This window comes from Myxine glutinosa, chromosome 2 (genome assembly GCF_964187855.1).
Source record: "Myxine glutinosa chromosome 2, kmMyxGlut1.1, whole genome shotgun sequence".
In the NCBI taxonomy this organism is placed as follows: Eukaryota; Metazoa; Chordata; class Myxini; order Myxiniformes; family Myxinidae; genus Myxine; species Myxine glutinosa.
The window spans coordinates 213682335-213696018 of record NC_136262.1 but is presented as its reverse complement, the minus strand read 5'-3'; the positions used below and the strand labels follow the sequence as shown (position 1 = coordinate 213696018).

Sequence of the window (13684 nt, the reverse complement as noted above, 5' to 3'; positions counted from 1 at the left end):
TCCCTACATCTACATGCCCGCATCCTTCCACCTAACCCCTTCTATGTATCCTCTTCTTCAGCATCCCCCCACTTTATGACCCGTATTCTGCATCCCCTTTCAACCCACCCATTCGAAGCTTTTCCCTTTCACCCTGACCCTCAAAGCTTCCCCCTCACCCCACCCCTCTCATCTTCCCACTCACCCCACCTCTCTCATCTCCCCTCACCCACCCCTCTCATCTTCCCACTCACCCCACCCCTCTCATCTTCCCACTCACCCCATCTCTCTCATCTCCCCTCACCTCACCCCTCTCATCTTCCCACTCACCCCACCCCTCTCATCTTCCCACTCACCCCACCTCTCTCATCTCCCCTCACCCCACCTCTCTCATCTCCCCTCACCCCACCTCTCTCATCTCTCCTCACCCCACCCCTCTCATCTTCCCACTCACCCCACCTCTCCCATCTCCCCTCACCCCACCTCTCTCATCTCCCCTCACCCCACCCCTCTCATCTTCCCACTCACCCCACCTCTCTCATGTTCCCTTGTCCCACACCCTCCCAGCTTCCCCCAACCCCTCCCCCCATATCACACACTCCCAGCTCCCTCCCACATCACACACTCCCAGCTCCCTACCACATCACACACTCCCAGCTCCCTCCCACATCACACACTCCCAGCTCCCTCCCACATCACACACTCCCAGCTCCCTCCCACATCACACACTCCCAGCTCCCTCCCACATCACACACTCCCAGCTCCCTCCCACATCACACACTCCCAGCTCCCTCCCACATCACACACTTCCAGCTCCCTCCCACATCACACACTTCCAGCTCCCTCCCACATCACGCACTCCCAGCTCCCTCCCACATCACACACTCCCAGCTCCCTCCCACATCACACACTCCCAGCTCTCTCCCACATCACACACTCCCAGCTCTCTCCCACATTACACACTCCCAACTCTCTCCCACATCACACACTTCCAGTTTTACTGTCCTTGTATTGATCTTGCACCTTCAAACACCCAGGTGGCCTGGAGTATCCTTGGCCGTGACTTTCCCTATGCTTCCACCTCTTTATTTGTCTGTATGTTGTGCTCTCCTCCAAACAGTGACGACTCCATATACATCTCTCTCGCAGACAACATGGACCAACTTTTAACCACTTATCCCAGCTCGCTCTTCCTCACGTGTGGTGATTTCAATTCTCACCATGTAAATTGGCAAGGTGTTGGTACTTCTCGGACTGTAAACTGGCAGGGACTGCAAGCAGCCATCACACTTCAGGACTGGTCTCATATATCTACCGCCCCTAATATTAACTCAGCCTGGAAATGCTTCCACATCAACCTGCTCTCTCTTATGCACAGATCCATCCCGTGTCATCTTCAGTTATCCTACCCTTCTTCCTGCCCATGGTACACTGAATCCTGTGGTAAGGAGGAAGTTGCTTTGAAACAACTTGCCTTCTCTGGCTGTGAGGCAAACCCGACCGAAGACAATCTCAAGTCGTTCCACAAAGCCCACAACAAGTGTGTGTCCACTCTCATGAGAGCTGGAAATGACATTTTTTCAGCCGCAGGATTGAACCTTCAAACTCACTCCCTCCTTTAAATCCTGATGGCACCTTGTCAAGTCGGTCTCTGGAGTATGCTTTCCCTCCATCCCTTCTCTCTCTTCAAATAGCACCACAGCCGACTCTGCTCGTGAGAAGGCCAATCAATGCTTCAATTTTGTATTTGCTTCCAAATGTTGTGTCCTTGTGAACCCCTTGGTCTAAAAGGTCTAAAAGGTCTAAAAGGTTCTATTTGTACGTAATTAATGAGCGTTCTTGATAGACAATCACGGTCCAATAATACGTTATTGATGGACGTACTCAAGTACTATTTCCACGTACTATTATTATCATCATTATTATTATCATTATTATCATCGTTATCATTATTGTCATATTTACATTAATATCATTATCAACATTTTCATTATTAATATCAGTATTATTATTATTTTATCATTTCAATAGTATGTAATTAATAGACATACTTGCGCTGTGTGCACCCAAATGCAATAGCCTCTCCTCCAGAGAGGGTAATAACCGATCACCTTAACTACAGACCTATCAGCTTACAACAAATCATCAGCAAGGTCATGGAATCCATCATCACAGTTGGTAAGAAATCCTTCCTTTTCTCTAACGGCCTAATCTCAAATGCTCAAATTGGATTTGGACCAGGTCACTCTACCTTGGACAAGCTGCCTCCACTCATGGATTGATCGAGACCCTTGATGTCAGATGAGATCAGGGCCTTCTCTCAGGACATATCTCAAGCTTTCAATAGTCTGGAACCCTGCTTTGCTCCCAAAACTTTCTGCAAATGACATCCAAGGACAACTCCACACATGGTTTACTGACTTCCTCTACTCTTGTAGCCAACAAGGTAGTGTTCTGGGCCCACTCCTATTTCTGTTCTTCATCAATGATCTCTCACTCTGGAAAATCCTCTTTTGCTATTTGCTGATGACTCTACCTTCTGCCATCCCTCACCCTTCGGACAGTCAGGCTGCAGCCTCTTCCTTCTCTTTAGACCTTGATAGAATCACAAGCTGAACAAACACTTGGAATACTTCTTTCATTCCTGACAAATCTCACACTCACCATCTTTCCGAAAGGACCATTGGGCAATCCCTCCCATCTACTTTCTTAACAATTCTCTTGAAGATCAGTCCCTCAAACCTTTGGGTCAGCCATGATCTTTCTTGGGCAAACCACATTTCTAGGTTGGGCTCCAAAGCCAGTCGCCGACTAGGAATCCTCCATCATGCAAAGTCCTTCCTTGGCACACCTGAACTCTTATCCATCTACAAGACATTCATCAGCAGCTTCATGGAGTACTGCTCTCCCCTCTAGGCTGGCATTGCTGCTTTACATCTTGTTCAGCTTGATGCCGTGAAAACCAAGGCCTCCCAACCTCCTTTTAGAATATCCGACGATGAAGCCAAGTCTTTTGGCCTGTCATTCACAACACAGCCAAGTCTGTGATCTCTGTCTTCTACCATCTCCTTTCTGATCTTGCAACCTCTGCTCTTTCCGTGCCTTTTCCCCACTCCCACCATGCCCCACAGGTTTCTGTGAGGCACAGGCGGTCCACCTGCAACCTCCTTCTGGTGAAACTCTCAAAATCCAGGTTCACTGCTCATCTCCACTCTTCCGTTCCTTTTTTTCTACGTGTGTAATAAACTTCCACATTCTCTTCAATCTTGTTCTTTCATCCAGGTTTTCAAGACAGCTGTTCACCACCATCTCAGATCATCCCTCATCCAAAACCATGATCTTTTTAATCCTGTTGACCTTCCCCAAGCCCATCTCTTTCCAAGTTTCCAGTTTTTCCTTCCTGAGAGTTTGTCCACCCCATGCATCCTCCTTTTCCCCTTATTCGTCCCCACGTCCCTTGTGTGTCCAAGTCTCCCTCTCTTTTGTTCCTCAACCCTGATGTTGCTGTGTCTCCCCTTACCTCCTCTATTTCTACTGTTCCTTTTGCTCTGTTGCGTCCTGATCCATCATATGATCTCGCTTACCTACAAGCCGAGACTTTGTATACAAAAAAACGAAAAAAAACAAAGCCTAGCCTATTTCCAAGCCCTTCCCCCACCCATGTAATCATGTGAATTGTACTTTCACCTTTTGCATGAAAGTCTTTTTTCCCCAAAGCAAATTCAGTTGTATAGTTGGAAAAATAATTTTTGAAAAAAACAACATTCCATTCTTGCATTTTAATTGTATGGACACATTGCAATTTTAAAACTCTCATTACAGCCTGTTGCACCAGTCGGTGCTCATTCCCAGCAAGTCCCAGCATACAACACGCACCAATTTCTGAACCAGCGAGTGGAGGCCAAGAGGGAATCACCTGTCCTGCGACACAGTTCCTCTCCACAGGAGGTAAACGGATTTTGTATCAATTCCTTTGAGCCAGTGCCGATGACAATCGACAATGGGAATTTATTTTCCCACATCCGAACTGGCATGAGATGTTGGAATATAGGTAGGTTGGGCATTACTGATAGCTCCCTTTCTTCTGAGGTCATGTCTCTGAGATACTTTTGTTTGAATTGTTAAATTGCAAATGCAATTTACCTATCCTGGTGTTTTGTGTTTGGGTATCCAAAACTGACAGTGTTGGGATGTATTTGCGATGTCACAAGACTGACATGTGGATACCATGGCAGCATGATGAGGACACTGCGCAAGCATCCCTGAGGTCGTGCATTTAAATTGAATTGCTTGTTTTCTTGTGACGTCATCGGAGCACGCGCGCAGGGCACCCTGGGACACCTCGGCCATTTTGATACCCTCTCGAACAACGTCGTCAGCGGATTCACATTAAATAGTTTTTGTTCACGACCAGTCATGCCAATTTGCGGCGTATTTCGTTGTTCAAACAGGCCAGGCGTTAGGCCAGGAGTTAAGTTTTACAAAACGCCCAAACTTCTACTGAATCAGGGTGAGGAAACAAGAAATTTAAGTGAAGAGAGGCGGCGTTTGTGGAAGGCTGCCATCAATCGCAGTGACATCCAAACAGAATCACAGTGGGATCGCACACCTGTCTGCTCCGAGCATTTTGTTAACAGTAAGTAAGAACATGTTTCATGGAATGCGAAACCTGGAACATAAAAGTATTGAATTTAAAACTGTCCAATAAACTTTCTAAAGTTATGTACTCTTATCAACTCGGTCAAAATGAATCTCGATTTTATCATGTGAAGAACGTGCTATGTATTCGTTGCTTACATGATAAATATAGGTGATGACTTATGCCATGGCCATACGCACAAAGCACACATGGCGGCACTCACTTCGCACTGTGCGTCACATGTCTACAAAGTATGCACACATGCATGCACAGCTTAAAACTGCAGTGGTTTTTGAACAAATGGAGGGCACTTAATCAATCAGGTCCATAACATTAACACAAGCAGCTTTAAAAAATACATGTTTGTTTAATATATTAATACCTTGGATCGAATCAAGTGGACGTCATTCAGTTCTTTGTGTAGGATTTGTCGCACCCATCCATCTTGGTACAACCTGTATGCCTCGAGGGATTTATACTTCTTCAACTCATCTTTGGTATAGGCCGATTTGCTGAACAACAGGTAGTTGATCACGTCGATGTGGGTCACCTGAGGCCACTTGCTCACATTCTTCTCAAATTGATCATTTGATAGACCATAAGGGTCACACCCAATGACAGAAATCTTCTCTTTGTAACGAACAAGAACGTCCGGGGGGAGCGTCTCTTGGTAGCCAAGGTTGGCACTCGCACTGCTAGCCATACTCAAGCCTGGATCTACCGTATCCTTACGTACACTCCAAGTCTGTTCTACAGGTAGTTGGTTGCAGGTTGACCCACTGCCCAGGTGTTCACCAGTTCACTGGTCCACGGCAAACTTAAACCGAATGTTCTGTGTTTGTTGGGCAACAATACGTAATATAAACTAGATGGCACCACACTCCACATGAACGTGACAAAACAAACAAAATTACTTTATAAAACAGACTTTTTGCGATCCGCATTCACCATAAACCAACGCAACAAATCAATATCAGCGCATACGGACAGATTAGCTTGGGTATCAAAATGGCCGCCGCGCAATGCGAGATGGGTAACTGTGACGTCAGTGAAAACAAAGGATTAAAGGTTGCAGTATAAAGGATTTCAATTGTAAGCTTCTGGAACATGAGACAATCTCAAAAAAAAGAAGAGAAATGCCATGTTGCTCTTGAATTGATTAAAAACTCATTAGGCTTGCTAATGACCTCAGGGATGTGATAATCTACCTGCTCCATCTGGTCTGCTCGATACGTATGTGGTATGCAGTCACAATGTGGTATGCATGGCGGAGCGATTGAATTGGGATCCAAAAGCTTTTGTTTGCCCTGATAAGCTGATTGAAATTGTGATAAAAATGAAAAGCAAAACCTCCAGACATGGCCGTGATGTGCAACCTGTAACATATAACCGATGGGGAATGCAATCCCTGCACAAACGTTTTGATAGTTGGTGCAACAGTTGAAAAGGGCCGTTGTGAGCCTGTGCTTGGAGCATTTAATCAATTTTAATGCATCCCTAAAAAGTTCAAATGATGAAGGAAACTGGCTTTGTTTAAATTTACAAATGTATAAATGTCCGAAACTCTAAATTTGCAGCATAGGGAGTTAATGCCCACCAAATTTGTTGATAAATTTACCAATCAACTCTTGCATAGTTTATCTTTGTATCGTTCTCTATGCAAGATCGAGGCTCTTGGAAGAGCGAGATAAGCAAGGACAAGGAACGAACAGTGAGAGGAGAGATGGAGGATGGGAGGTAGCACAGCAACCTGCAAGTAAGTAAGTGGGTAGGGTTAGGTGGGGGGGGAAAAAAAAGAAAACCCACCTTTTAGAGGCCATTTTTCCCCACAGAGCAGGGGTTGGCCTTTTTCGGGCACCGTGGTCCCCTTTCTGAAGCAATGTTTTTTGGCCGGATGCCCTTCCTGCCACCAACCTTGTTGGTCGCCTCTTGCGACACACAGGGAATTACCAGTGAGCTGGTACTCAATTTGCCGACCTCTCGGAAGGATGGCAGGCTGAGTCAACCCCCCCCCGGGCGTTAATTCAGCGATCGACCGGGATTCGAACCCAGGATCCCAAGCCGGCACCCTAACCGCTAAGCCAACACCAGGGGGTAGAAAAAAAAACATGGATCGGGACAGGGGGATGATGTAAAATGGTGGCGGTTGCCTGAAGTCCTGATTATTCTTTATCCTTTAAAAAGTGAATTTCGGAGTTAAATCACATATTGATATTCCTTTTAACAGTGAAAATTATCTCACAGACCGACATTGCAGGACTGGTCTCCTATATTCCTTTCCTTCATGAAGGCAGCATTAGGGACGTTGTTAGTGGCGTTATTATAATGACAATGACGCAAGCGTCTACTACACAGAAGTTGTTTTCTGTTGTGAGGATCATTTAAACTCCTGAGGTTTAAAAAAATATATCAACAGATCATAGAATTATCCATTCAAACAAAATAATTACTCGTAAGAGATTGACGGAATATTTATTTTGTAAACGTAGTACAAACAGCGGTGGGATACAGCGGGTATTGCAAAGAAGATTATTGGGTGGAATTGCTCATGAGCATGGCTGGAGCAAGTTGGGCGACGTTTCCGATGTTTCAGCCGTTATCATCCGAACATTGCCAACTCGCTTGTAGAATGCAATTGAAGAAAAACAAACCACTTGTATTGAAATTTCTGCTGTTTTATTGTTGTTTTTGTTGGTTATTCATTTTTATTTTTTCAAAATGTGCTTGAGGCTGCATTGTGAAAGGTTTGCATTTTTTACCTTCCCCTTCCCCCCACCTCCACCCCCACAAGTAAATGTTTACCAGCAATTCAAAATTGCAACAATGCAACCCTCTCAAAACGTTGTAACTTTTGACTTTAGGAAGTGAACCGTCACGACGAGTTAAATATAGAAGAGCGGCAGCGTCAAAAAGGCACCTTTCTCTTGCACCACGGGCAAATGTGTTTTTATTCACCCTCCGTCATCTTTAAACTTGCTGGCTTGCTTTTCTGCAGCTATCATTTTTCTGTACTCTGTCATAAAGGTATTGGTAAGAGCAAGTGTCACAATGTTCATGGAGAAATAAAAGCATCCTAGGCAGGGTTGGTGAAGATCGCCCAGCTCGTCTTGCTGATTAATTTATCAGGTCACTCCACTGTCACATTGCTCTGTGATGCTTATCGAGTTCAACAATTTTAATTACCTACATGCCTCACAAGAATATAGTTGGTGTGCATTGTTGTTTTTTGTCAAACTGGTAAGTTGCTTTAATGATGTGATGAACTGAAGCTGGGTATTGATTGGTGGCACCCTTCTTCTTTAACAGCTTGAATCATTTCCTCCACCTTTTTATGTCCGTCTTTGTGAACAGTTTTTATGTCGAACCCATGCTAGATAGCTCAAAGGCAAGTGCGCATACCCCTAAGATGTCTTTCCAGCCCAAAAGTGTCACCCTGCTTATACATTATATTGAAGGAACTGCGCTCCAACGCGAGTCGAAAGAATTGACGCGACCAAAGACGGAATTCGTCCGAGTTGCTTTATTGAAACAAAACAGCTCAGGTATTCTCACAAGCCCGTTTATCGGGAAGCAATATATATACACATTTATGTCGGGAAGTTTGCCCGGCAAAAGCTATACCGGGCATGCCCGGGTGTCAAGGGCGAACCTTGGAAAGGCGAGTCTGGACCTGCCCGGGCGTGTTTGGCTGGGGCCTGGCAAGTCGAGGCTGGGCGTGCCCGAGCGCTCTGGGCGAGCCCTGGAAAGGCGATAGCGGGCATGCCCGGACGCTCTGGGCGAGCCCTGAAAAGGCGATAGCGGGCATGCCCGGACGCTCTGGGCGAGCCCTGGAAAGGCGAGATCGGGCATGCCCGGGAAAGACGAGACCGGGCGTGCCCGGGAGGTTCGCGCGTGCCCGGGAACAGTGAGTCCGGGCATGCCCGTGAGAGGCGCGTCTGGCCGTGTTCTGGCCGGTGCAAGGCGATTGTGTGCATCCAGCGGTAACCGCTACACACGCCCCTCCAGAATCGACCTGCACCGGCAGGGTCAATTTAAGGGGGGTCCGGATGACCCGGCCGAAGCGACCCCTGGAGGGTCGTGGGGAGGGGTCCGACGTGGTGGTGGGTGGTTGAGCGGGGGGAACTGTGGACGGGGGGCGGCCTCGCCGCGGAGGAAGGACCAACCGTGGTGGTCGGTCGACGTCCATGTGCGCCGGTTTGAGGCGGTCCACAGAAATCCGGTCCGGCCGGCCGCCGAAGTCGACGATGAAAGACTTGTCGCCCCGTCGCAGGACCCGGAAGGGCCCGTCGTACGGCGGCCGGAGTGGCCCCGGTGCGCGTCATGACCCACAAAGACGTACTCCGCTGTGCGAAGCGCCGGGGGGACGTAGGACTGGGGGCCACCGTGGCGGGACGTCGGCACGGGGGCAAATCGTCGGGCGGCCTCCTGGAGGTCCGAGCGCTGGCGAGCGGCGGACCAGGGACTGGTAGCGTCGGGCACGAATTCGCCCGGGACGCGTAGCGGCTGGCCGTAGACGAGCTCGGCGGCGGACGCCTGGAGGTCTTCCTTGGGGGCCGTGCGAAGGCCCAAAAGGACCCATGGCAGCCGGTCGGCCCAACCGTCCTGAAGGCCGGCCATGAGTGCGGCCTTCATGGAGCGGTGAAACCGCTCGCACAACCCGTTGGCTTGGGGGTGGTAGGCCGTGGTGCGGTGCAGCGTGACCCCCAACGAAAGGGCGACCGCGCCCCAAAGCTCAGACGTGAACTGTGGGCCGCGGTCGGACGAGATGTCCGCTGGTGCACCGAAGCGCGCGACCCAGGTGGCGATGAACGCCTGCGCCACGTCGGCGGTGGTGGTGGAGGCGAGGGGCACAGCCTCCGGCCACCTGGTGGTCCTGTCCACCATGGTGAGCAGGTGGGTGAACCCCCGCGAGGGGGGCAGGGGACCCACCAGGTCCACGTGGACGTGGTCGAAACGCCGTTGAGGCACAGCGAAAGGTGCCAGCGGTGCCTGGGTGTGGCGGTGGACCTTGACCCGCTGGCAGGCCGTGCAGGCGTTGGCCCAGTCGCGGATGTTTCGTCGAAGGCCGTGCCAGACGAAACGCGCCGACACCAGCTTCTGAGAAGCTTTCCGGCCCAGGTGAGAAAGGCCGTGGATGGAGGCGAAGATGCGGCGCTGCCAGGAAACGGGCACGATGGGGCGAGGCTGGCCCTGGGAGACGTCGCAGAGCAGGACGGTGCCCGCGAAGGGAATGTCGGCCAGGCGGAGGCCCGTGTCCGCCGCACGGAGTGCCTGCACCGAGGCGTCGGTGGTCTGCTCGGCCGCCATGAGCGCGAAGTCCACGCCGAGGTGGACCGCGTTCGCGCTGGCCCGAGAAAGACAGTCGGCCACGGCGTTGTCTTTGCCGGCGACGTGCTGGATGTCCGTGGTGAACTCCGACACGTCGGAGAGGTGGCGCTGCTGGCGGGCCGACCACGGCTCCGTGACCTTAGCCATTGCGTAGACCAACGGCTTGTGGTCGACGAAAGCCGTGAACGGGCGGCCCTCCAGGAGGTGTCGGAAATGGCGAACGGCCAGGAATAGCCCGAGCAGCTCGCGGTCGAACGTGCTGTAGTTTAACTCGTTCGGCCGGAGTTGCCGGCTGAAAAAAGCAAGTGGCTGCCAAACCCCGTCCACCCATTGCTCATGGACGGCGCCCACCGCGTAGTTGGAGGCGTCCGTAGTGATGGCAATGGGCACGTTGAGCACCGGGTGAGCCAGCAGCGTTGCGTCGGCGAGGGCCCGTTTGGCGCTGGCGAAGGCCGCGTCCATGGCCGCGGACCAAACAATGTCATGCTTGGCCGGCTTGCCCCGGAGGGCCTCGTAAAGGGGCCGCATGAGCTGAGCAGCGCGGGGCACGAATCGGTGATAAAAATTCACCATGCCGAGGAACTCTTGGAGGGCCTTGATGGAACGGGGACGCGGGAACGTGGTGATGGCCTCGACCTTGGTCGGCAGCGGCACGGCCCCGGTCTTGGTGATGCGGTGGCCCAAAAAGTCAACGGTCGTCCCGCCGAAGTGGCATTTGACCGGGTTGACAATTAAGCCGTGCTCGCTGAGGCGACCGAACAGTGTTCGGAGGTGGAGGAGGTGCTCGGCGCGGGACGTGCTGGCGACGATATCGTCCAGATAGACGAAAAGAAACGGCAGGTCGCGCAGCACGCCGTCCATCAAGCGCTGGAACGCCTGGGCCGCGTTCTTGAGGCCAAACGGCATCCGCAAAAATTCGAACAGGCCGAACGGCGTGATGACGGCCGTCTTCGGGACGTCGGCCGCCCGGACAGGTACCTGGTGGTAGCCCCGTATCAGGTCAATTTTCGAAAAGATGACCCGTCCCGCCAAACGGGCGGAAAAGTCCTGAATATGCGGGATCGGGTACCTGTCGGGGGTGGTAGCGTCGTTGAGACGGCGGTAGTCGCCACACGGGCGCCATCCACCCCCCGGCTTTGGCACGATGTGCAGTGGCGAGGCCCACGCGCTATCGGAGCGCCGCACGATGCCGAGGTGCTCCAACGCGTCGAACTCGGCCTTCGCCACGGCGAGCTTGGCCGGGTCGAGGCGGCGGGCCCTGGCGTAGACCGGCGGGCCCGTAGTGGGTATGTGGTGCTCGATCCCGTGCCGCACCGCGACGGCCGAAAACGTCGGCCGCGTGAGGGCCGTGAATTCCGCGAGCAGACGAGCGAACTCGTTCGCTGCCGGGAGGGCGCACGCCAGTTCGGTCGGCGCGGAGCTGCTCATCGTGCACGCCAGGGAGCTGAAGGTCTCGGCGTTGACAAGGCGACGACGTTTGACGTCGACCAGCAGCCCGTGCGCGCAGAGGAAGTCGGCGCCCAGCAAAGCCATGGGGACGCAGGCGGTCACAAAAGTCCATTGAAAACGCTGGCTGCCGAAGCAGAGGGTGACGACGCGTGGGCCGAAAGTGCGTATGGCCGAGCCATTAGCAGCGACCAAAGAGGGGCCGCAAACTGCGTCGAGCCTGTCCTGCTTGGAGGCGGGTATGACGCTCAGTTGGGCGCCGGTGTCGCACAGGAAACGCCGCCCAGATGCTTTGTCCCGAATAAACAGCAAGTTGCCCGAGTGGCCGGCGCTCATGGCTGGGAATGAATGCCGGCCCGGCCGTTTCCCGACCTGCCGAAAGTGCACGGGGGCCGGCACGTCCGAGCCTTGTGTCCGAACCTGGCGTGGTAATAACACCACGCCCGGTCAGGTGGAGGCCCCGGCCGTCGTGTCGGAAGCGGGCGGTGCGGCGTGGCGGCCGCCAGTTGCACCGGCAGTTCGGCCTCCAACCGCGCAGGGCGCTCGGGCGTCGTGGGCGTTGTCTCGGACGGCGGCGGGCTCCAGGTAACCGCGCCGATGTGCTGGCCCGCCGAGGAGATCTTATCGGCTTCCCTGGCGAGGGCGCGGGAATCCGTGATCAACGTGCCAGCCAGGGCGAGGCATACCGGGTTAGGCAGCTGACGGAGGAACAGCTCCCGGAACAGGAATGCCGGAGAGTGCTCGCCGAGCAACGAGAGCATATAGTCCATGCGCTCGGACGGGCGCGTGTCGCCGAGCTCGGGCAGGTCAAGCAGGCGCCGTGCGCGTGCTGCCGGTGAGAGGGCGAAAGCACCGATGAGGAGCGTCTTCAGCACGTCGTATTTGTCAGCAGCCGGCGGGTGCTGGAGGAGGCTCAAGGCGCGGGCCGCGGTGGCGGAACCGAGCGCCGCCACAACATGGTGGAAGCGGGTGTCGTCCGCGGTGATGCCTCGCAGGGCGAACTGGGAGTCCGCCTGGGCGAACCAAACAGCCGCGTGAGCCTCCCAGAAGGTAGGCAGTTTAAGCGTCACTGCCGTATCCATGTCGGTAGGTCACCAATGAAGGAACTGTGCTCCAACGCGAGTCGAAAGAATTGACGCGACCAAAGACGGAATTCGTCCGAGTTGCTTTATTGAAACAAAACAGCTCAGGTATTCTCACAAGCCCGTTTATCGGGAAGCAATATATATATACACATTTATGTTGGGAAGTTTGCCCGGCAAAAGCTATACCGGGCATGCCCGGGTGTCAAGGGCGAACCTTGGAAAGGCGAGTCTGGACCTGCCCGGGCGTGTTTGGCTGCGGCCTGGCAAGTCGAGGCTGGGCGTGCCCGAGCGCCCTGGGCGAGCCCTGGAAAGGCGATAGCGGGCATGCCCGGACGCTCTGGGCGAGCCCTGGAAAGGCGATAGCGGGCATGCCCGGACGCTCTGGGCGAGCCCTGAAAAGGCGATAGCGGCATGCCCGGACGCTCTGGGCGAGCCCTGGAAAGGCGAGATCGGGCATGCCCGGGAAAGACGAGACCGGGCGTGCCCGGGAGGTTCGGGCGTGCCCGGGAACAGTGAGTCCGGGCATGCCCGGGAGAGGCGCGTCTGGCCGTGTTCTGGCCGGTGCAAGGCGATTGTGTGCATCCAGCGGTAACCGCTACAATATATTTCTTGTAGTGTATAAACAGGGTGATACTGGGAACTCACAGTTCACAAATATGAAACGGTTAACCTTTGGACCAGTGGTTCCCAACCGTTTTTCTGTCGTTTCCCCCTTCAACCAGTTCAATCGTCCGGATTTCCCCCCCACCCCACCTCCCCTACCTCTCCCCCCCCCTCCCTTATATATATATATATATATATATATATATATATATATATATATAATATATATATATATATGATCCACAAAGATTTTTCTGACACAAAGAATTTTCCTATCACACGAACCTGGATTACACTCCCCCTAAAATAGATTAATTAATTATGTAAAATGATTTTTTTTTTAAATCACGGGGCAACCCGGGTTACCGCGTGGTGGATCTTATATGAACAAGGAAAAAAGTAGCCAAAACACAACATTTATTCGCTTAATAACATAAATAACATAATAAATAACATAAAAATATAGCAACACACACACACACACCCACACACTCCTACACATACATACAAACATACACACACACAAACACATACACACACACATGTAAATTTTACAATTTTTTTTTTATTGTATATACATTTTTTATTTACTGACGATGTTATA

General features: G+C 52.2%; 1 protein-coding gene across 4 annotated transcripts in view; it reads left to right on the top strand.

The window, feature by feature from the left end:
- Positions 1–13684, top strand: part of LOC137422167 (tight junction protein 1) — a 200503-nt gene that overhangs the window by 117134 nt on the left and 69685 nt on the right. For all 4 annotated transcript variants that reach the window (XM_078772224.1, XM_078772222.1, XM_078772221.1 and 1 more), the window contains exon 21: positions 3802–3927. In XM_078772224.1, the coding sequence (XP_078628350.1) occupies positions 3802–3927 (126 nt within the window). The remainder of the gene's footprint in view (positions 1–3801; positions 3928–13684) is intronic.